The sequence below is a fragment of the Oncorhynchus clarkii genome, chromosome 2, assembly GCF_045791955.1.
Source record: "Oncorhynchus clarkii lewisi isolate Uvic-CL-2024 chromosome 2, UVic_Ocla_1.0, whole genome shotgun sequence".
NCBI classification, from domain to species: Eukaryota; Metazoa; Chordata; class Actinopteri; order Salmoniformes; family Salmonidae; genus Oncorhynchus; species Oncorhynchus clarkii.
In genome coordinates this window covers 191,225-216,504 of record NC_092148.1, presented here as the reverse complement: position 1 = coordinate 216,504, position 25,280 = coordinate 191,225, and the positions used below count along the sequence as shown (strand labels likewise).

The 25,280-nt window shown below is 45.7% G+C and overlaps 1 protein-coding gene across 2 annotated transcripts; it reads left to right on the top strand.

Moving 5' to 3' along the window:
* The first annotated feature begins 1,107 nt into the window (after positions 1 to 1,107).
* LOC139419308 (nucleoporin SEH1-like) lies at positions 1,108 to 19,670 on the top strand. 2 transcript variants are annotated; one of them, XM_071169256.1, is made up of 11 exons: positions 1,108 to 1,301; positions 1,643 to 1,693; positions 1,854 to 2,000; positions 2,182 to 2,393; positions 2,999 to 3,097; positions 3,810 to 3,950; positions 4,186 to 4,340; positions 5,884 to 6,037; positions 16,867 to 17,299; positions 17,818 to 18,134; positions 18,501 to 19,670. In XM_071169256.1, exons 1-9 carry the CDS (start codon positions 1,191 to 1,193, stop codon positions 17,054 to 17,056), a joined length of 1,260 nt encoding a protein of 419 aa, XP_071025357.1. In that variant the 5' UTR covers positions 1,108 to 1,190; the 3' UTR covers positions 17,057 to 17,299; positions 17,818 to 18,134; positions 18,501 to 19,670. The 2 variants fall into 2 exon arrangements, with proteins under 2 accessions (XP_071025357.1, XP_071025363.1); XM_071169262.1 differs by lacking the exons at positions 16,867 to 17,299; positions 17,818 to 18,134; positions 18,501 to 19,670 and adding an exon at positions 8,367 to 8,631 and having other exon boundaries at positions 1,110 to 1,301.
* The last annotated feature ends 5,610 nt before the right edge of the window (positions 19,671 to 25,280 follow it).

Here is a 25,280-nt window from a genome sequence, read left to right as displayed (position 1 = left end):
TATGGGCACAAACCCCCTGTCTCACCAGGAGTGATGGTCGGATTCACGTTTATCGTCAAAGGAATGAGCGTTACACCGAGGCCTGTATTCTGGAGCGGGATCGATGTGGAGGGTCCGTCATTGTCTGGGGCGGTGTGTCACAGCATCATTGGACTGAGCTTGTTGTCACTGCAAGTGTAACCGATGTGAAACGGCTAGCTTAGTTAGCGGTGCGCGCTAAAAAGCGTTTTAATCGGTGACGTCACTTGCTCTGAGACCTTGAAGTAGTAGTTCCCCTTGCTTTGCAAGGGCCGCAGCTTTTGTGGAGCGATGGGTAACGATGCTTCGTGGGTGACTGTTGTTGTTGATGTGTGCAGAGGGTCCCTGGTTCGCGCCCGAGTATGGGCGAGGGGACCGTCTAAAGTTATACTGTTACACAAGCAATCTCAACGCTATGCGTTACAGGCAAGACATCCGCCTCCCTTCCTGCAGGCTCATCCTGACATGACCCTCCAGCATGACAATGCCACCTGCTCGTTCTGTGTGTGATTTCCTGCAAGACAGGAATGTCAGTGTTCTGCCATGGCAAGCGAAGAGCCCGGATCTCAATCCCATTGAGCACGTTTGGGACCTGTTGGATCGGAGGGTGAGAACTAGGGCCATTCCCCCCAGAAATGTCTGGGAACTTGCAGGTGCCTTGGTGGAAGAGCAGCAAGAACTGGCAAATCCGGTGCAGTCCCTGAGGAGGAGATGCACTGCAGTACTTAATGCAGCTGGTGGCCACACCAGATACTGAATGTTACTTTTGATTTTGACAGGGACACATTATTCCATTTCTGTTAGTCACATGTCTGTAGAACTTGTTCAGTTTGTCTCAGTTGTTGAATCTTGTTATGTTCATACAAATATTTACACATGTTAAGTTTGCTGAAAATAAACGCAGTTGACAGTGAGAGGACGTAATTTTTTTTTTATTGATGATAAGGTTTTTATGGTTTTAAATTAGTACTAAAGACCGGCACCCATAACCAGTGAAGTTTCTTTAGCGTAGCTACACTCTCTTGATTGAATCTAGCAAATACAAGGGTTTTACGCCTCTTTGTGGTCACCATGTGAAGTGTGAACACTGGGAGCCGAGGCCACATGACAGCAGCATCCGTTCTGAGAAGGAGAGGCTCAGTGGGGGAAATAACTTAACTACTAAAATAAACATGTTTGTGGCTCGTAGCATTGCAGCAGATCACAAAGATCTAATCCACGATGTTTCCTACGATTTTCACGGCCGGAGAATGGCAACGTGTTCAAGTGACCAAAGTGTCAAGGTAAAAAAAAAACGAGTGAGCTAAGCTAACTAGCTAGTAGCAGGCTAGCTTGCTAGCTAACTCTTTACCTTATGAAATGGAACTAAACAGCTAATTCAGTAACCACATTAACTGCAGCTATCTAGTTTACTTGATTAATATTACCCACTTTTAGAGAAAAGTAATTCACTGATAATATTTGCAGTTTTAAAACAGTTAGCTAGCTAACGTTAACTAAGCTAACTAGCTAGTTTGCAAGCCATGCAGCTAGCTTGCTATGCTAGCTAGGATGTAAACAAAATGCCCAGACTGTAACCAGAGCTTGCTTTAGTGAACCATTGTCAATGTTCTGCATCCTTCAGGTTTGGGACAAGAGTGAAAGTGGGGAGTGGCACTGCACTGCCAGCTGGAAGGCAAGTCGGTTTTATTTCTTACACTCCAAGATTTAAAAGTGTGTTTTAAAGTATTTGCTTTGAATTGTAGCGCCTCTCCCTTTTTGAAATGACTTTCTTTGCTTGTTCAACCCTGAAATGGTCTGTAGAATGAAGGTTTGTTATTGACTCGTCTTTGCAGACACACAGCGGGTCAGTATGGAGGGTGACATGGGCCCACCCTGAGTTTGGACAGGTGCTGGCCTCCTGCTCCTTTGACCGGACAGCCGCTGTGTGGGAGGAGATAGTTGGGGAGTCTAATGACAAACAGAGGGGGCAGAGCCACTGGGTAAGACTCCTGGACATTCAGCTACGAGCCTGGTCCCACATATATTTGTATTCTCCTGCCCATCTTGTACCAGGCTATTATCCAGCCACTGCTGTGAGGTGATTCTTTGACCCAAGTTATTGGGTCAAAGAGACATGTGCCTTGGTGTGCAGTATCGGCAACTAACTCTCATTCTGCTTAGATAAAGAGGACGACTCTGGTGGACAGCAGGACGTCGGTGACGGACGTGAAGTTTGCTCCTAAACACATGGGTCTGATGCTGACCACGTGCTCAGCAGACGGGGTGGTGAGGGTCTACGAGGCTCCAGACGTGATGAACCTCAGCCAGTGGTCTCTGCAGCACGAGATCTCCTGTAAACTCAGCTGCTCCTGTATCTCCTGGAACCCCTCCAGGTCAGCTTCACGGAGTCCATAGATTTAGGCCCAATTCACTCCAGGTGAAACCAGTCAGTCATTTTTAAGATTAATATCACTTTATTTGTCAATTGTTCACAGTGTCCAATGAACTAATGTGTTCATTGGTGTTGCTGATTGTACACAGTGTCCAATGAACTAAAGTGTTCATTGATGTAGCTGATTGTACACAGCACACGCTGTTACACCCCTGTGTTACATTCTCTATAGCATTGGGTATTCAACTCTGACCCTACGAGGTCCAGAGCCTGCTGGTTTTCTGTTCTACCTGATAATGAATTGCTGGTGTCCCCGGTCTAAATTAGAACAATGATAAAATGCAGTGACACTGGCTTCGAGGTCCAGAGTTGAGTTTGAAGGCTGTAGAGTTTCTCAAGATGTTACTTGAGTGTTCCACTGCTGTGAAAATGCAGTTGGAGCTCTCCAGCAGCTGTAGATACTGATGGGCTATTGTTTTGATGCCTATTAACATGTTACCTAGTTTAATAACTGTCTATTTATCAGCAGCTGTAGATACTGATGGGCTATTGTATTGATGCCTATTAACATGTTACCTAGTTTAATAACTGTCATTGTCTCCTTAGTTCTCGCGCCCACCCTCCCATGATAGCAGTGGGAAGTGATGACAGCAACGTGATGTACGGTGGGAAGGTTCAGATCTACGAGTACAATGACAACACTAGGTCAGTCCTATTACCTGTCTATTACATTATTAGTATAATGAAAACACTAGGTCAGTCCTATTACATTATTAGTATAATGACAACACTAGGTCAGTCCTATTACAGTATTAGTATAATGAAAACACTAGGTCTGTCCTATTACAGTATTAGTATAATGAAAACACTAGGTCAGTCCTATTACAGTATTAGTATAATGAAAACACTAGGTCTGTCCTATTACAGTATTAGTATAATGAAAACACTAGGTCAGTCCTATTACCTGTCTATTACATTATTAGTACAATGAAAACACTAGGTCAGTCCTATTACCTGGCTATTACATTATTAGTATAATGAAAACACTAGGTCAGTCCTATTACATTATTAGTATCATGAAAACACTAGGTCTGTCCTATTACCAGGCTATTACATTATTAGTATAATGAAAACACTAGGTCTGTCCTATTACATTATTAGTATAATGACAACACTAGGTCAGTCCTATTACATTATTAGTATAATGACAACACAAGGTCAGTCCTATTACATTATACAGGTGGAGCAGATGGTTACATGAACCCCCAGTTCCCTTGGGAGAAATAAAGCTTCTCTATTGTATTATGTTGTAGTCGTTGTATGTTCTAGTATTATTCAAGTCTGGTCTTTTAGTTCACGTTATCATGTTGTCAGAGACTCCTCTACTTTAAGAGGGGAATTCTCTGTCTTTGATCAGGAAATATGCGAAAGCCGAGACATTGATGACGGTGACTGATGCAGTGCACGACATAGCCTTCTCCCCGAACCTGGGGCGGTCCTTCCACGTGCTCGCCATAGCAACCAAAGATGTTCGGATCTTTAAGTTGGTACCTTTGCGGTGAGTGTATAAATTGCAATTTAAATATATATTTTTTTTATATATATTTTTTGTACACTTTTTACTAACGTTTTCTGACTTCTAGGAGTACATATTGAGTTGTCTTATAGATATTAGCTGTATATATATTTTTAGACTTGCTGTATTGTCTAAGTAGCAGATCACTGCCGTTCAGAGCCTGTACCGTGTCCATATGCTATACTGACCTGTTCTGCCTCTCTCTCTCGTCTGACAGTAAGGAGAGCAGCTCAACAGGCCCTACTAAATTTGAGGTTCAGATCGTGGCCCAGTTCGACAACCACAACTCCCAGGTGTGGAGAGTCTCCTGGAACATCACTAGCACCTTGCTAGCCTCCTCAGGAGACGACGGCTGTGTCCGACTCTGGAAAGGTGATCTATCTAGTATAGACTGAAACACAGAGATCCTATTAACGATCCACTCTGGGATCATAGAAGATGTACTATGGAGAAATCGCTCCATTTCCTGGTTGCTGAAATTCTAATAGTTTGATTACTTTCTGTTTGTGACCAAAGCGACTATAATGTAATAATGGTACCATCTAAATCACGGTGAAATATTGTCCTTAACCATAAGCTGGTGTACAAAAGTAAAAGACACGAAAACACCACATTCAAGACCGGGTAGCATAGAAAATAACAGATCTATAACTTATATTTCTATGTGTATTTGGTCAGGTCTGCACAAAAAACAGAATGGATGACATAGTGCACAAAAAAACAGAATGGATGACATAGTGCACAAAAAAACAGAATGGATGACATAGTGCACAAAAAACAGAATGGATGACGTAGTGCACAAAAAACAGAATGGATGACGTAGTGCACAAAAAACAGAATGGATGACATAGTGCACAAAAAACAGAATGGATGACATAGTGCACAAAAAACAGAATGGATGACATAGTGCACAAAAAACAGAATGGATGACGTAGTGCACAAAAAAACAGAATGGATGACGTAGTGCACAGAATGGATGACGTAGTGCACAAAAAACAGAATGGATGACGTAGTGCACAGAATGGATGACGTAGTGCACAAAAAACAGAATGGATGACGTAGTGCACAGAATGGATGACGTAGTGCACAAAAAACAGAATGGATGACGTAGTGCACAGAATGGATGACGTAGTGCACAAAAAACAGAATGGATGACGTAGTGCACAAAAAACAGAATGGATGACGTACTGCACAGAATGGATGACGTAGTGCACAGAATGGATGACGTAGTGCACAAAAAACAGAATGGATGACGTAGTGCACAGAATGGATGACGTAGTGCACAGAATGGATGACGTAGTGCACAAAAAACAGAATGGATGACGTAGTGCACAGAATGGATGACGTAGTGCACAGAATGGATGACGTAGTGCACAAAAAACAGAATGGATGACGTAGTGCACAGAATGGATGACGTAGTGCACAGAATGGATGACGTAGTGCACAGAATGGATGACGTAGTGCACAGAATGGATGACGTAGTGCACAAAACAGAATGGATGACGTAGTGCACAGAATGGATGACGTAGTGCACAGAATGGATGACGTAGTGCACAGAATGGATGACGTAGTGCAAAACACAGAATGGATGACGTAGTGCACAAAACAGAATGGATGACGTAGTGCAGGGATCTGTTTCAGCCTTTCAAACCTTCAGGCTAAAATGTTAAACGTTTGAGAGCATCTTTTAACTGACTTCACTAGTTTATTATGTCATTCTACACTGCAGCTTGACAATGACCACTAGTTGGCCCGGCAGCACCAACAGGTTTGGGACCGGGCTAAAAGTCTATTCAGTCATTTCAAAGCCAATGGTTTAGCTGAAGGGAAATAGAAGTGGCCGTCTACTCGTGAACCGTGTAAAGTCCCCCACACATTTACACTGTTTCATTGGTTCCCATCTTCTGGTCCCCAGCCAACTATATGGACAACTGGAAGTGTACAGGCATCCTGAAGGGAGACGGAAGTCCAGTCAACGGGTCGTCAGGACAACCCGGTGCCATGAATACCATGGTGGGGTCCGCTGTCCAGACCTCCCAGAATGCACTGAACGGCTCTGCTGCAGGAAGGTAGGAGGCCTCGCCTTCTGTCGGCCGGCCAGAGCTGGCGACTGACTGCCTCACTGCTTTACCCTCTCTGGGCCTGACTGACACTGCAGCGCTGACACCCCCCCCCCCTCCCTGGGCCTGACTGACACTGCAGCGCTGACACCCCCCCTCCCTCCCTCCCTGGGCCTGACTGACACTGCAGCGCTGACACCCCCCCCCCCCCCCCCTCCCTCCCTGGGCCTGACTGACACTGCAGCGCTGACACCCCCCCCCCCCCCCTCCCTGGGCCTGACTGACACTGCAGCGCCGACACCCCCCCCCCCCTTCTCTCTGGGCCTGACTGACACTGCAGCGCTGACACCCCCCCCCCCCCCCCTTCTCTCTGGGCCTGACTGACACTGCAGTGCTGACACCCCCCCCTTCTCTCTGGGCCTGACTGACACTGCAGCGCTGACACCCCCCCCACCCCCCCCCCCTCCCTGGGCCTGAATGACACTGCAGCGCTGACACCCCCCCCCCCCCCTCCCTGGGCCTGACTGACACTGTGTGTTGCGCTCATGCAAAGAGCTTGGCTTGTGGCAAGGCCCAGCAGGCCAGACCCAGCACGTAGGCCCGCTCCCCGTGGCAGGTCTGTCTGCTCGTCATAAAAGGCGTGTTTGGGAGGGCTATTTGCAACAGTTTTTTAATGTTCGTACAACAGCAGACTGACGTTTGGATTGTACAATCATTTTTGGTAATTGTTTATTGACACAGTTTTATGTTGATTGGAACATGAATGTTATTTTGATATATTTTTTAAACATTTGAGATGAGTTATTACAGATGTCTGTCGTCCTCACACAATGCCCTGGAAATTGTCATACTTTCAATACATTTACATACCAGGGCCAAACATACAGGTTTGCTAATTTGAATAATTTACTCTTTTGATGTAATCTTATAATAAATAGCATGTGTAGAATGTTTGGAGGGCATATTGATAAATAATAAACGTTCATATTTTCAATATATAAAATAATTACCAAAACGTTTTCCATAATCTTTGCATGTTGTAGGAGCATCTGGGATATAATCTGGTAATAATCCCTATTAACCTGCTGGTAATCTGCAATTCATCTGAATGAAATAATGACTGAAGGCTGGTGAACATGTTGTAGGAGCGTCTGGGATATAATCTGGTAATAATCCCTATTAACCTGCTGGTAATCTGCAATTCATCTGAATGAAATAATGACTGAAGGCTGGTGAACATGTTGTAGGAGCATCTGGGATATAATCTGATAATAATCCCTATTAACCTGCTGGTAATCTGCAATTCATCTGAATGAAATAATGACTGAAGGCTGGTGCTGAAGACATGCTAGTGCTTTAATAACACACACAAGGCTGAGTTTATATTCAATATTCCACCCTAGTACAGTACATCAACATTCAGTTTTCAGACATTATACTCTCTCTCCTAGTACAGTACATCAACATTCAGTTTCCAGACATTATACTCCTAGTACAGTACATCAACATTCAGTTTCCAGACATTATACTCTCTCTCCTAGTACAGTACATCAACATTCAGTTTCCAGACATTATACTCTCTCTCCTAGTACAGTACATCAACATTCAGTTTCCAGACATTATACTCTCTCTCCTGGTACAGTACATCAACATTCAGTTTCCAGACATTATACTCCTAGTACAGTACATCAACATTCAGTTTCCAGACATTATACTCCTAGTACAGTACATCAACATTCAGTTTCCAGACATTATACTCTCTCTCCTAGTACAGTACATCAACATTCAGTTTCCAGACATTATACTCTCTCTCCTAGTACAGTACATCAACATTCAGTTTCCAGACATTATACTCCTAGTACAGTACATCAACATTCAGTTTCCAGACATTATACTCTCTCTCCTGGTACAGTACATCAACATTCAGTTTCCAGACATTATACTCCTAGTACAGTACATCAACATTCAGTTTCCAGACATTATACTCCTAGTACTGTATAATGGTTCATAAGAAAAGCCTAATTATCCCTCACTTGAGGTGACTATTCTGCCTTAAAATCCTCTCCGTTCTGAAAGGCCTCTGCTAACCTGTTACATTGTATGGTGTTACGTTTCTCTGTTTTTAATGACAACCTTTTTCTGTACTCCTGTCCAATCTTTGATAAAAAAAAAATGCATCGTATTGTGATTTGTTGACGACTGTGTGTTTTGTACAATTTCATCTAATTTAAAAAAAAATGAAATAGTTTGCTTGCGTATTATTGTCCCGTTTTCAATAAGGACTCATCCCTGTGTGGTCTATTGGACGTGATGGATGCTGCTTGTTGCATGCACACAGGAACGGCCAGAGGATCCCCTTTAGCCCTCGCCTGCGGAGCCTGACTGCCCTGAAGACACTCCACCAGCCTGCGTACTGTTGACCTAAAGCCCGCTGACCAGCGAGCACCCTGGTGACCATGCATGGACCAGGATGCCACTGCTTCGGCAATACTTACTTCTAATAGGTGTTGCTTTATTTTAGATCAAGTTGTGTTTGTCACATGTGCCCGAATACAGCAGGTAAATGCTGAGTTTAAAAGCCCTGAACCAACAAAGCAGTTTTATGAAAAACAAAGAGCAGCAGTATATAACAATACAGATCTGTAGAACTGCTGAGTACCTTACCACATAGTCAGTCTCCTGTTAGTTCTGCTGAATACCTTACCACATCGTCTCCTGTTAGTTCTGCTGAATACCTTACCACATAGTCAGTCTCCTGTTAGTTCTGCTGAATACCTGACCACATCGTCAGTCTCCTGTTAGTTCTGCTGAATACCTTACCACATAGTCTCCTGTTAGTTCTGCTGAATACCTTACCACATAGTCAGTCTCCTGTTAGTTCTGCTGAGTACCTTACCACATAGTCAGTCTCCTGTTAGTTCTGCTGAATACCTTACCACATAGTCAGTCTCCTGTTAGTTCTGCTGAATACCTTACCACATCGTCAGTCTCCTGTTAGTTCTGCTGAATACCTGACCACATAGTCTCCTGTTAGTTCTGCTGAATACCTTACCACATCGTCAGTCTCCTGTTAGTTCTGCTGAATACCTGACCACATAGTCTCCTGTTAGTTCTGCTGAATACCTGACCACATCGTCTCCTGTTAGTTCTGCTGAATACCTGACCACATCGTCTCCTGTTAGTTCTGCTGAATACCTGACCACATCGTCTCCTGTTAGTTCTGCTGAATACCTGACCACATCGTCTCCTGTTAGTTCTGCTGAATACCTGACCACATCGTCTCCTGTTAGTTCTGCTGAATACCTGACCACATCGTCTCCTGTTAGTTCTGCTGAATACCTGACCACATCGTCTCCTGTTAGTTCTGCTGAATACCTGTAGTTCTGCTGAGTACCTTACCACATAGTCAGTCTCCTGTTAGTTCTGCTGAATACCTGACCACATCGTCTCCTGTTAGTTCTGCTGAATACCTGACCACATCGTCTCCTGTTAGTTCTGCTGAGTACCTGACCACATCGTCTCCTGTTAGTTCTGCTGAATACCTGACCACATCGTCTCCTGTTAGTTCTGCTGAATACCTGACCACATCGTCTCCTGTTAGTTCTGCTGAATACCTGACCACATCGTCTCCTGTTAGTTCTGCTGAATACCTGACCACATCGTCTCCTGTTAGTTCTGCTGAGTACCTTACCACATCGTCTCCTGTTAGTTCTGCTGAATACCTGACCACATCGTCTCCTGTTACCACATCGTCTCCTGTTAGTTCTGCTGAATACCTGACCACATCGTCTCCTGTTAGTTCTGCTGAGTACCTGACCACATCGTCTCCTGTTAGTTCTGCTGGGTACCTTACCACATCGTCTCCTGTTAGTTCTGCTGAATACCTGACCACATCGTCTCCTGTTAGTTCTGCTGAATACCTGACCACATCGTCTCCTGTTAGTTCTGCTGAGTACCTGACCACATCGTCTCCTGTTAGTTCTGCTGAATACCTGACCACATCGTCTCCTGTTAGTTCTGCTGAGTACCTGACCACATCGTCTCCTGTTAGTTCTGCTGAATACCTGACCACATCGTCTCCTGTTAGTTCTGCTGAATACCTGACCACATCGTCTCCTGTTAGTTCTGCTGAATACCTGACCACATCGTCTCCTGTTAGTTCTGCTGAATACCTGACCACATCGTCTCCTGTTAGTTCTGCTGAATACCTGACCACATCGTCTCCTGTTAGTTCTGCTGAATACCTGACCACATCGTCTCCTGTTAGTTCTGCTGAATACCTGACCACATCGTCTCCTGTTAGTTCTGCTGAATACCTGACCACATCGTCTCCTGTTAGTTCTGCTGAGTACCTGACCACATCGTCTCCTGTTAGTTCTGCTGAATACCTTACCACATCGTCTCCTGTTAGTTCTGCTGAATACTTGACCACATCGTCTCCTGTTAGTTCTGCTGAATACCTGACCACATCGTCTCCTGTTAGTTCTGCTGAATACCTGACCACATCGTCTCCTGTTAGTTCTGCTGAATACCTGACCACATCGTCTCCTGTTAGTTCTGCTGAATACCTGACCACATCGTCTCCTGTTAGTTCTGCTGAATACCTGACCACATCGTCTCCTGTTAGTTCTGCTGAATACCTGACCACATCGTCTCCTGTTAGTTCTGCTGAGTACCTGACCACATCATCTCCTGTTAGTTCTGCTGAATACCTTACCACATCGTCTCCTGTTAGTTCTGCTGAATACCTGACCACATCGTCTCCTGTTAGTTCTGCTGAATACCTGACCACATCGTCTCCTGTTAGTTCTGCTGAATACCTTACCACATCGTCTCCTGTTAGTTCTGCTGAATACCTGACCACATCGTCTCCTGTTAGTTCTGCTGAATACCTGACCACATCGTCTCCTGTTAGTTCTGCTGAATACCTTACCACATCGTCTCCTGTTAGTTCTGCTGAATACCTTACCACATAGTCAGTCTCCTGTTAGTTCTGCTGAATACCTTACCACATAGTCAGTCTCCTGTTAGTTCTGCTGAATACCTGACCACATCGTCTCCTGTTAGTTCTGCTGAATACCTGACCACATCGTCTCCTGTTAGTTCTGCTGAATACCTTACCACATCGTCTCCTGTTAGTTCTGCTGAATACCTGACCACATCGTCTCCTGTTAGTTCTGCTGAATACCTTACCACATCGTCTCCTGTTAGTTCTGCTGAATACCTGACCACATCGTCTCCTGTTAGTTCTGCTGCTGAATACCTTACCACATCGTCTCCTGTTAGTTCTGCTGAGTACCTTACCACATAGTCTCCTGTTAGTTCTGCTGAATACCTGACCACATCGTCTCCTGTTAGTTCTGCTGAATACCTGACCACATCGTCTCCTGTTAGTTCTGCTGAATACCTGACCACATCGTCTCCTGTTAGTTCTGCTGAATACCTTACCACATCGTCTCCTGTTAGTTCTGCTGAATACCTGACCACATCGTCTCCTGTTAGTTCTGCTGAATACCTTACCACATCGTCTCCTGTTAGTTCTGCTGGGTACCTTACCACATCGTCTCCTGTTAGTTCTGCTGAATACCTGACCACATCGTCTCCTGTTAGTTCTGCACATCGTCTCCTGTTAGTTCTGCTGACCTGAATACCACATCGTCTCCTGTTAGTTCTGCTGACCTGACCACATCGTCTCCTGTTAGTTCTGCTGAGTACCTGACCACATCGTCTCCTGTTAGTTCTGCTGAATACCTGACCACATCGTCTCCTGTTAGTTCTGCTGAATACCTTACCACATCGTCTCCTGTTAGTTCTGCTGAATACCTGACCACATCGTCTCCTGTTAGTTCTGCTGAATACCTTACCACATCGTCTCCTGTTAGTTCTGCTGAGTACCTTACCACATTGTCTCCTGTTAGTTCTGCTGAATACCTGACCACATCGTCTCCTGTTAGTTCTGCTGAATACCTGACCACATCGTCTCCTGTTAGTTCTGCTGAATACCTGACCACATCGTCTCCTGTTAGTTCTGCTGAATACCTTACCACATCGTCTCCTGTTAGTTCTGCTGAATACCTGACCACATCGTCTCCTGTTAGTTCTGCTGAATACCTTACCACATCGTCTCCTGTTAGTTCTGCTGGGTACCTTACCACATCGTCTCCTGTTAGTTCTGCTGAATACCTGACCACATCGTCTCCTGTTAGTTCTGCTGAGTACCTGACCACATCGTCTCCTGTTAGTTCTGCTGAATACCTGACCACATCGTCTCCTGTTAGTTCTGCTGAGTACCTTACCACATCGTCTCCTGTTAGTTCTGCTGAGTACCTTACCACATAGTCTCCTGTTAGTTCTGCTGAATACCTGACCACATTGTCTCCTGTTAGTTCTGCTGAATACCTGACCACATCGTCTCCTGTTAGTTCTGCTGAATACCTGACCACATCGTCTCCTGTTAGTTCTGCTGAATACCTTACCACATCGTCTCCTGTTAGTTCTGCTGAATACCTGACCACATCGTCTCCTGTTAGTTCTGCTGAATACCTGACCACATCGTCTCCTGTTAGTTCTGCTGAATACCTGACCACATCGTCTCCTGTTAGTTCTGCTGAGTACCTTACCACATCGTCTCCTGTTAGTTCTGCTGAATACCTTACCACATCGTCTCCTGTTAGTTCTGCTGAATACCTTACCACATCGTCTCCTGTTAGTTCTGCTGAATACCTGACCACATCGTCTCCTGTTAGTTCTGCTGAATACCTTACCACATCGTCTCCTGTTAGTTCTGCTGAATACCTGACCACATCGTCTCCTGTTAGTTCTGCTGAATACCTTACCACATCGTCTCCTGTTAGTTCTGCTGGGTACCTGACCACATCGTCTCCTGTTAGTTCTGCTGAATACCTGACCACATCGTCTCCTGTTAGTTCTGCTGAATACCTGACCACATCGTCTCCTGTTAGTTCTGCTGAGTACCTTACCACATCGTCTCCTGTTAGTTCTGCTGAATACCTTACCACATCGTCTCCTGTTAGTTCTGCTGAATACCTTACCACATCGTCTCCTGTTAGTTCTGCTGAATACCTTACCACATCGTCTCCTGTTAGTTCTGCTGAATACCTTACCACATCGTCTCCTGTTAGTTCTGCTGAATACCTGACCACATCGTCTCCTGTTAGTTCTGCTGAATACCTGACCACATCGTCTCCTGTTAGTTCTGCTGAATACCTTACCACATCGTCTCCTGTTAGTTCTGCTGAATACCTGACCACATCGTCTCCTGTTAGTTCTGCTGAATACCTGACCACATCGTCTCCTGTTAGTTCTGCTGAATACCTTACCACATCGTCTCCTGTTAGTTCTGCTGAATACCTTACCACATAGTCAGTCTCCTGTTAGTTCTGCTGAATACCTTACCACATAGTCAGTCTCCTGTTAGTTCTGCTGAATACCTGACCACATCGTCTCCTGTTAGTTCTGCTGAATACCTGACCACATCGTCTCCTGTTAGTTCTGCTGAATACCTTACCACATCGTCTCCTGTTAGTTCTGCTGAATACCTGACCACATCGTCTCCTGTTAGTTCTGCTGAATACCTTACCACATCGTCTCCTGTTAGTTCTGCTGAATACCTGACCACATCGTCTCCTGTTAGTTCTGCTGAATACCTGACCACATCGTCTCCTGTTAGTTCTGCTGAATACCTTACCACATCGTCTCCTGTTAGTTCTGCTGGGTACCTTACCACATCGTCTCCTGTTAGTTCTGCTGAATACCTGACCACATCATCTCCTGTTAGTTCTGCTGAGTACCTGACCACATCGTCTCCTGTTAGTTCTGCTGAATACCTGACCACATCGTCTCCTGTTAGTTCTGCTGAATACCTTACCACATCGTCTCCTGTTAGTTCTGCTGAATACCTGACCACATCGTCTCCTGTTAGTTCTGCTGAATACCTTACCACATCGTCTCCTGTTAGTTCTGCTGAGTACCTTACCACATTGTCTCCTGTTAGTTCTGCTGAATACCTGACCACATCGTCTCCTGTTAGTTCTGCTGAATACCTGACCACATCGTCTCCTGTTAGTTCTGCTGAATACCTGACCACATCGTCTCCTGTTAGTTCTGCTGAATACCTTACCACATCGTCTCCTGTTAGTTCTGCTGAATACCTGACCACATCGTCTCCTGTTAGTTCTGCTGAATACCTTACCACATCGTCTCCTGTTAGTTCTGCTGGGTACCTTACCACATCGTCTCCTGTTAGTTCTGCTGAATACCTGACCACATCGTCTCCTGTTAGTTCTGCTGAGTACCTGACCACATCGTCTCCTGTTAGTTCTGCTGAATACCTGACCACATCGTCTCCTGTTAGTTCTGCTGAGTACCTTACCACATCGTCTCCTGTTAGTTCTGCTGAGTACCTTACCACATAGTCTCCTGTTAGTTCTGCTGAATACCTGACCACATCGTCTCCTGTTAGTTCTGCTGAATACCTGACCACATCGTCTCCTGTTAGTTCTGCTGAATACCTGACCACATCGTCTCCTGTTAGTTCTGCTGAATACCTTACCACATCGTCTCCTGTTAGTTCTGCTGAATACCTGACCACATCGTCTCCTGTTAGTTCTGCTGAATACCTGACCACATCGTCTCCTGTTAGTTCTGCTGAATACCTGACCACATCGTCTCCTGTTAGTTCTGCTGAGTACCTTACCACATCGTCTCCTGTTAGTTCTGCTGAATACCTTACCACATCGTCTCCTGTTAGTTCTGCTGAATACCTTACCACATCGTCTCCTGTTAGTTCTGCTGAATACCTGACCACATCGTCTCCTGTTAGTTCTGCTGAATACCTTACCACATCGTCTCCTGTTAGTTCTGCTGAATACCTTACCACATCGTCTCCTGTTAGTTCTGCTGAATACCTGACCACATCGTCTCCTGTTAGTTCTGCTGAATACCTGACCACATCGTCTCCTGTTAGTTCTGCTGAATACCTGACCACATCGTCTCCTGTTAGTTCTGCTGAGTACCTTACCACATCGTCTCCTGTTAGTTCTGCTGAATACCTTACCACATCGTCTCCTGTTAGTTCTGCTGAATACCTTACCACATCGTCTCCTGTTAGTTCTGCTGAATACCTGACCACATCGTCTCCTGTTAGTTCTGCTGAATACCTTACCACATCGTCTCCTGTTAGTTCTGCTGAATACCTGACCACATCGTCTCCTGTTAGTTCTGCTGAGTACCTTACCACATCGTCTCCTGTTAGTTCTGCTGGGTACCTTACCACATCGTCTCCTGTTAGTTCTGCTGAATACCTGACCACATCGTCTCCTGTTAGTTCTGCTGAGTACCTGACCACATCGTCTCCTGTTAGTTCTGCTGAATACCTGACCACATCGTCTCCTGTTAGTTCTGCTGAGTACCTTACCACATCGTCTCCTGTTAGTTCTGCTGAGTACCTTACCACATAGTCTCCTGTTAGTTCTGCTGAATACCTGACCACATCGTCTCCTGTTAGTTCTGCTGAATACCTGACCACATCGTCTCCTGTTAGTTCTGCTGAATACCTGACCACATCGTCTCCTGTTAGTTCTGCTGAATACCTTACCACATCGTCTCCTGTTAGTTCTGCTGAATACCTGACCACATCGTCTCCTGTTAGTTCTGCTGAATACCTGACCACATCGTCTCCTGTTAGTTCTGCTGAGTACCTTACCACATCGTCTCCTGTTAGTTCTGCTGAATACCTTACCACATCGTCTCCTGTTAGTTCTGCTGAATACCTTACCACATCGTCTCCTGTTAGTTCTGCTGAATACCTTACCACATCGTCTCCTGTTAGTTCTGCTGAATACCTGACCACATCGTCTCCTGTTAGTTCTGCTGAATACCTTACCACATAGTCTCCTGATGTGTTCATGTGTCTGTGTTCTGCTGAATACAGTGTCTCCTGTTGTGTTCATGTGTCTGTGTTCTGCTGAATACAGTATATTCTCTTAGTTCTGCTGAATACTGTGTCTTCTGTTGTGTTAATGTGTCTGTGTTCTGCTGAATACAGTATCTTCTGTTAGTTCTGCTGAATACAGTGTCTCCTGTTGTGTTAATGTGTCTGTGTTCTGCTGAATACTGTGTCTTCTGATGTGTTAATGTGGCTGTGTTCTGCTGAATACAGTGTCTTCTGTTAGTTCTGCTGAATACAGTGTCTCCTGTTAGTTCTGCTGAATACAGTGTCTCCTGTTAGTTCTGCTGAATACATTGTCTCCTGTTAGTTCTGCTGAATACAGTATCTCCTGTTAGTTCTGCTGAATACAGTATCTCCTGTTAGTTCTGCTGAATACTGTGTCTTCTGATGTGTTAATGTGTCTGTGTTCTGCTGAATACAGTGTCTCCTGTTAGTTCTGCTGAATACAGTATCTCCTGTTAGTTCTGCTGAATACAGTATATCCTGTTAGTTCTGCTGAATACAGTATCTCCTGTTAGTTCTGCTGAATACAGTATCTCCTGTTAGTTCTGCTGAATACAGTATCTCCTGTTAGTTCTGCTGAATACAGTATCTCCTGTTAGTTCTGCTGAATACAGTATCTCCTGTTAGTTCTGCTGAATACAGTGTCTTCTGCACCTCCTTACCCTCCCCCTTTTCTGTTCTGTACAGCTGCCGTAGCCTGTTCTGTACAGCTGCCGTAGCCTGTTCTGTACAGCTGCCGTAGCCTGTTCACGTCCCCCCTTTTCCTATTTTAATTCACCTCTCATTTCTCTGTTTTTGTTTATTTCTTTGTATCCCATTGTTGTCTTGTTTCCTGTCTGTTCCCTGTTCCTGTCTGTTGTTTCAGGTATTTCTTCCCCCCTCTGGATGCCCCCAGGGCAGGGTCCAGGTACGGCCACCTGCTGCCCCCCCCCTCTCTGATAGAGCCCTCTGATGCCCAGTTCAGCCCCCACAGCCAGCCCCCCCAATCCCCTCTGTCCCTGCACAGACTGTACTCACACTCTAGAGCCCTCAACACCCTGCCTGAACACGACTGACCCTTTAGAGCCCTCCACACCCTGCACAGACTGTACTCACACTCTAGAGCCCTCAACACCCTGCCTGAACACCACTGACCCTCTAGAGCCCTCAACACCCTGCCTGAACACCACTGACCCTCTAGAGCCCTCAACACCCTGCCTGAACACCACTGACCCTCTAGAGCCCTCAACACCCTGTCTGAACACCACTGACCCTCTAGAGCCCTCAACACCCTGCCTGAACACGACTGACCCTTTAGAGCCCTCAACACCCTGCCTTAACACGGCTGACCCTCTAGAGCCCTCAACACCCTGCCTGAACACGACTGACCCTCTAGAGCCCTCAACACCCTGCCTGAACACCACTGACCCTCTAGAGCCCTCAACACCCTGCCTGAACACCACTGACCCTCTAGAGCCCTCAACACCCTGCCTGAACACCACTGACCCTCTAGAGCCCTCAACACCCTGCCTGAACACGGCTGACCCTCTAGAGCCCTCAACACTGACCCTGCCTGAACACGGCTGACCCTCTAGAGCCCTCAACACTGACCCTGCCTGAACACGGCTGACCCTCTAGAGCCCTCAACACCCTGCCTTAACACGACTGACCCTCCAGACCCCTCAACACCCTGCCTGAACACGACTGACCCTCCAGACCCCTCAACACTGACCCTGCCTGAACACGGCTGACCCTCCAGATCCCTCAACACCCTGCCTGAACACGACTGACCCTCCAGACCCCTCAATACCCTGCCTGAACATGACTGACCCTCCAGACCCCTCAACACTGACCCTGCCTGAACACGGCTGACCCGCTAGAGCCCTCAACACTGACCCTGCCTGAACACGGCTGACCCTCTAGAGCCCTCAACACTGACCCTGCCTGAACACGGCTGACCCTCTAGAGCCCTCAACACACTGCCTGAACACGGCTGATCCTCTAGAGCCCTCAGCACTGACCCTCTAGAGCCCTCAACACTGACCCTGCCTGAACACGGCTGACCTTCTAGAGCCCTCAACACCCTGCCTGAACACGGCTGACCCTCCAGACCCCTCAACACTGACCCTGCCTGAACACGGCTGACCCTCTAGAGCCCTCAACACCCTGCCTTAACACGACTGACCCTCCAGACCCCTCAACACCCTGCCTGAACACGACTGACCCTCCAGACCCCTCAACACTGACCCTGCCTGAACACGGCTGACCCGCTAGAGCCCTCAACACTGACCCTGCCTGAACACGGCTGACCCTCTAGAGCCCTCAACACCCTGCCTGAACACGGCTGACCCTCTAGAGCCCTCAACACTGACCCTGCCTGAACACGGCTGACCCTCTAGAGCCCTCAACACTGACCCTGCCTGAACACGGCTGACCCTCTAGAGCCCTCAACACCCTGCCTTAACACGACTGACCCTCCAGACCCCTCAACACCCTGCCTGAACACGACTGACCCTCCAGACCCCTCAACACTGACCCTGCCTGAACACGGCTGACCCTCCAGATCCCTCAACACCCTGCCTGAACACGACTGACCCTCCAGACCCCTCAATACCCTGCCTGAACATGACTGACCCTCCAGACCCCTCAACACTGACCCTGCCTGAACACGGCTGACCCGCTAGAGCCCTCAACACTGACCCTGCCTGAACACGGCTGACCCTCTAGAGCCCTCAACACCCTGCCTGAACACGGCTGACCCTCCAGACCCCTCAACACCCTGCCTGAACACGACTGACCCTCCAGACCCCTCAACACCCTGCCTGAACACGACTGACCCTCAACACCCTGCCTGAACATGGCTGACTGGGAGGGTACTCTTCTTCTTAGTGACTAATCAGAAGAAGACCTTCCCCTCTCCCAGAACAGTTTGGTTGGTGCATAAAACCAGTGAATCTTGATGAGCAAAAATGTAAAATGATTTCTTAGACATTTTGTTTACGATAGTCCCTCCATATGTAAACAGCCCTAGTGCTGACTGACAGTCTGACAGTCTGCCTCCCTGGCAGTCTGCCTCGCTGGCAGTCTGCCTCCCTGGCAGTCGGCCCAGATGTAGTCTCCCAGAGTTGTGAGTGATGATTCTCTAGATATATTTGATCTTGGTTTATTTAATTAAAAACCAGCATGCTGGTTTACTACGGTGCCTGTGGTTCAAACTCACATCACTGTGTTGGAATGTGTCTTTACAAGACCGTGGGTGTAATTCATGTGGGTGTAATTCCCGTGGGCGTTATTCATGTGGGTGCAATTCCCGTGGGTGTAATTCACGTACGGGTGTAAATCCTGCGGGTGAAATGTATGTGGGTGCAATTCCAGCGGGTGTAATTCGCGTGTGGGTGTAAATCCTGCGGGTGTAATTCCTGTGTGGGTGTAATTTCTGTGGGAGTTATTCATGTGGGTGTAATTGTTGCGTATGTTATTCCTGTGTGTGTGTGTGTGTGTGTGTGTGTGTGTGTGTGTGTGTGTGTGTGTGTGTGTGTGTGTGTGTTTAATTTCAAGCCTAATGTTGTTGCATTAATGAAATGGGGGCTAGTCGATGCATATGAGAGATTTGAAAGAATAAATGCTCATTTAAATGTCAAAACTGACTATACCATCACCACAGTAACATTAAAACCCAACGCTGTTATACAATGTAGCTGTGTATCCCATGCACGTGTGCACTCACAATGTGTCATCCATGACTGACTACCATGTGAATCATCCTTTACACTCACAATGTGTCATCCATGACTGACTACCATGTGAATCATCATCCTATACACTCACAATGTGTCATCCATGACTGACTACCATGTGAATCAGCCTATACACTCACAATGTGTCATCCATGACTGACTACCATGTGAATCAAAATCAAATCAAATCAAATTTATTTATATAGCCCTTCGTACATCAGCTGATATCTCAAAGTGCTGTACAGAAACCCAGCCTAAAACCCCAAACAGCAAGCAATGCAGCTGTAGAAGCACGGTGGCTAGGAAAAACTCCCTAGAAAGGCCAAAACCTAGGAAGAAACCTAGAGAGGAACCAGGCTATGTGGGGTGGCCAGTCCTCTTCTGGCTGTGCCGGGTGGAGATTATAACAAAACATGGTCAAGATGTTCAAATGTTCATAAATGACCAGCATGGTCGAATAATAATAAGGCAGAATAGTTGAAACTGGAGCAGCAGCACAGTCAGGTGGACTGGGGACAGCAAGGAGTCATCATGTCAGGTATTCCTGGGGCATGGTCCTATGGCTCAGGTCCTCCGAGAGAGAGAAAGAAAGAGAGAATTAGAGAGAGCATATGTGGGATGGCCAGTCCTCTTCTGGCTGTGCCGGGTGGAGATTATAACAGAACATGGCCAAGATGTTCAAATGTTCATAAATGACCAGCATGGTCGAATAATAATAAGGCAGAACAGTTGAAACTGGAGCAGCAGCACAGCCAGGTGGACTGGGGACAGCAAGGAGTCATCATGTCAGGTAGTCCTGGGGCATGGTCCTAGGGCTCAGGTCCTCCGAGAGAGAGAAAGAGAGAAGGAGAGAATTAGAGAACGCACACTTAGATTCACACAGGACACCGAATAGGACAGGAGAAGTACTCCAGATATAACAAACTGACCCTAGCCCCCCGACACATAAACTACTGCAGCATAAATACTGGAGGCTGAGACAGGAGGGGTCAGGAGACACTGTGGCCCCATCCGAGGACACCCCCGGACAGGGCCAAACAGGAAGGATATAACCCCACCCACTTTGCCAAAGCACAGCCCCCACAACACTAGAGGGATATCTTCAACCACCAACTTACCATCCTGAGACAAGGCTGAGTATAGCCCACAAAGACCTCCGCCACGGCACAACCCAAGGGGGGGGGGGGCGCCAACCCAGACAGGATGACCACATCAGTGACTCAACCCACTCAGGTGACGCACCCCCTCCAGGGACGGCATGAGAGAGCCCCAGTAAAGCCAGTGACTCAGCCCCTGTAATAGGGTTAGAGGCAGAGAATCCCAGTGGAAAGAGGGGAACCGGCCAGGCAGAGACAGCAAGGGCGGTTCGTTGCTCCAGAGCCTTTCCGTTCACCCTCCCACTCCTGGGCCAGACTACACTCAATCATATGACCCACTGAAGAGATGAGTCTTCAGTAGAGACTTAAAGGTTGAGACCGAGTTTGCGTCTCTGACATGGGTAGGCAGACCGTTCCATAAAAATGGAGCTCTATAGGAGAAAGCCCTGCCTCCAGCTGTTTGCTTAAAAATTCTAGGGACAATTAGGAGGCCTGCGTCTTGTGACCGTAGCGTACGTGTAGGTATGTACGGCAGGACCAAATCAGAGAGATAGGTAGGAGCAAGCCCATGTAATGCTTTGTAGGTTAGCAGTAAAACCTTGAAATCAGCCCTTGCTTTGACAGGAAGCCAGTGTAGAGAGGCTAGCACTGGAGTAATATGATCAAATTTTTTGGTTCTAGTCAGGATTCTAGCAGCCGTATTTAGCACTAACTGAAGTTTATTTAGTGCTTTATCCGGGTAGCCGGAAAGTAGAGCATTGCAGTAGTCTAACCTGGAAGTGACAAAAGCATGGATTAATTTTTCTGCATCATTTTTGGACAGAAAGTTTCTGATTTTTGCAATGTTACGTAGATGGAAAAAAGCTGTCCTTGAAATGGTCTTGATATGTTCTTCAAAAGAGAGATCAGGGTCCAGAGTAACGCCGAGGTCCTTCACAGTTTTATTTGAGACGACTGTACAACCATTAAGATTAATTGTCAGATTCAACAGAAGATCTCTTTGTTTCTTGGGACCTAGAACAAGCATCTCTGTTTTGTCCGAGTTTAAAAGTAGAAAGTTTGCAGCCATCCACTTCCTTATGTCTGAAACACATTCTTCTAGCAAGGGCAATTTTGGGGCTTCACCATGTTTAATTGAAATGTACAGCTGTGTGTCATCCGCATAGCAGTGAAAGTTAACATTATGTTTTCGAATGACATCCCCAAGAGGTAAAATATATAGTGAAAACAATAGTGGTCCTAAAACGGAACCTTGAGGAACACCGAAATTTACAGTTGATTTGTCAGAGGACAAACCATTCACAGAGACAAACTGATATCTTTCCGACAGATAAGATCTAAACCAGGCCAGAACTTGTCCGTGTAGACCAATTTGGGTTTCCAATCTCTCCAAAAGAATGTGGTGATCGATGGTATCAAAAGCAGCACTAAGGTCTAGGAGCACGAGGACAGATGCAGAGCCTCGGTCCGATGCCATTAAAATGTCATTTACCACCTTCACAGGTGAATCATCCTTTACACTCACAATGTGTCATGCATGACTGACTACCATGTGAATCATCATCCTATACACTCACAATGTGTCATCCATGACTGACTACCATGTGAATCATCCTATACACTCACAATGTGTCATCCATGACTGACTACCATGTGAATCATCATCCTATACACTCACAATGTGTCATCCATGACTGACTACCATGTGAATCATCATCCTATACACTCACAATGTGTCATCCATTACTGACTACCATGTGAATCAGCCTATACACTCACAATGTGTCATCCATGACTGACTACCATGTGAATCATCCTATACACTCACAATGTGTCATCCATGACTGACTACCATGTGAATCATCCTATACACTCACAATGTGTCATCCATGACCGACTACCATGTGAATCATCATCCTATACACTCACAATGTGTCATCCATGACTGACTACCATGTGAATCATCCTTTACACTCACAATGTGTCATCCATGACTGACTACCATGTGAATCATCATCCTATACACTCACAATGTGTCATCCATGACTGACTACCATGTGAATCAGCCTATGCACTCACAATGTGTCATCCATGACTGACTACCATGTGAATCATCCTTTACACTCACAATGTGTCATCCATGACTGACTACCATGTGAATCATCATCCTATACACTCACAATGTGTCATCCATGACTGACTACCATGTGAATCATCCTTTACACTCACAATGTGTCATCCATGACTGACTACCATGTGAATCATCATCCTATACACTCACAATGTGTCATCCATGACTGACTACCATGTGAATCAGCCTATACACTCACAATGTGTCATCCATGACTGACTACCATGTGAATCATCCTTTACAGTCACAATGTGTCATCCATGACTGACTACCATGTGAATCATCATCCTATACACTCACAATGTGTCATCCATGACTGACTACCATGTGAATCATCCTATACACTCACAATGTGTCATCCATGACTGACTACCATGTGAATCATCCTTTACACTCACAATGTGTCATCCATGACTGACTACCATGTGAATCATCATCCTATACACTCACAATGTGCCATCCATGACTGACTACCATGTGAATCATCATCCTATACACTCACAATGTGTCATCCATTACTGACTACCATGTGAATCAGCCTATACACTCACAATGTGTCATCCATGACTGACTACCATGTGAATCATCCTATACACTCACAATGTGCCATCCATGACTGACTACCATGTGAATCATCCTATACACTCACAATGTGTCATCCATGACTGACTACCATGTGAATCATCATCCTATACACTCACAATGTGTCATCCATGACTGACTACCATGTGAATAATCCTTTACACTCACAATGTGTCATCCATGACTGACTACCATGTGAATCATCATCCTATACACTCACAATGTGTCATCCATGACTGACTACCATGTGAATCATCCTATACACTCACAATGTGTCATCCATTACTGACTACCATGTGAATCATCATCCTTTACACTCACAATGTGTCATCCATGACTGACTACCATGTGAATCATCCTTTACACTCACAATGTGTCATCCATGACTGACTACCATGTGAATCATCCTATACACTCACAATGTGTCATCCATGACTGACTACCATGTGAATCATCCTTTACACTCACAATGTGTCATCCATGACTGACTACCATGTGAATCATCATCCTATACACTCACAATGTGTCATCCATGACTGACTACCATGTGAATCATCCTTTACAGTCACAATGTGTCATCCATGACTGACTACCATGTGAATCATCATCCTATACACTCACAATGTGTCATCCATGACTGACTACCATGTGAATCATCCTATACACTCACAATGTGTCATCAATTACTGACTACCATGTGAATCATCATCCTATACACTCACAATGTGTCATCCATGACTGACTACCATGTGAATCAGCCTATACACTCACAATGTGTCATCCATGACTGACTACCATGTGAATCATCATCCTATACACTCACAATGTGTCATCCATGACTGACTACCATGTGACTCATCATCCTATACACTCACAATGTGTCATCCATGACTGACTACCATGTGAATCAGCCTATACACTCACAATGTGTCATCCATGACTGACTACCATGTGAATCATTCTTTACACTCACAATGTGTCATCCATGACTGACTACCATGTGAATCATCATCCTATACACTCACAATGTGTCATCCATGACTGACTACCATGTGAATCATCCTTTACACTCACAATGTGTCATCCATGACTGACTACCATGTGAATCATCATCCTATACACTCACAATGTGTCATCCATGACTGACTACCATGTCAATCAGCCTATACACTCACAATGTGTCATCCATGACTGACTACCATGTGAATCATCCTTTACACTCACAATGTGTCATCCATGACTGACTACCATGTGAATCATCATCCTATACACTCACAATGTGTCATCCATGACTGACTACCATGTGAATCATCCTATACACTCACAATGTGTCATCCATGACTGACTACCATGTGAATCATCCTATACACTCACAATGTGTCATCCATGACTGACTACCATGTGAATCATCCTTTACACTCACAATGTGTCATCCATGACTGACTACCATGTGAATCATCATCCTATACACTCACAATGTGTCATCCATGACTGACTACCATGTGAATCATCATCCTATACACTCACAATGTGTCATCCATTACTGACTACCATGTGAATCAGCCTATACACTCACAATGTGTCATCCATGACTGACTACCATGTGAATCATCCTATACACTCACAATGTGTCATCCATGACTGACTACCATGTGAATCATCCTATACACTCACAATGTGTCATCCATGACTGACTACCATGTGAATCATCATCCTATACACTCACAATGTGTCATCCATGACTGACTACCAT

Excerpts from the sequence above, each read along its gene's own strand:
- LOC139419308 (XM_071169256.1), top strand. The coding sequence starts at position 1,191 with ATGTTTGTGGCTCGTAGCATTGCAGCAGATCACAAAGATCTAATCCAC. Across the intron at positions 3,951-4,185 it reads TTTAAGTTGGTACCTTTGCG|TAAGGAGAGCAGCTCAACAG; the intron begins GTGAGTGTATAA and ends CTCGTCTGACAG. Across the intron at positions 6,038-16,866 it reads AACGGCTCTGCTGCAGGAAG|GTATTTCTTCCCCCCTCTGG; the intron begins GTAGGAGGCCTC and ends CTGTTGTTTCAG.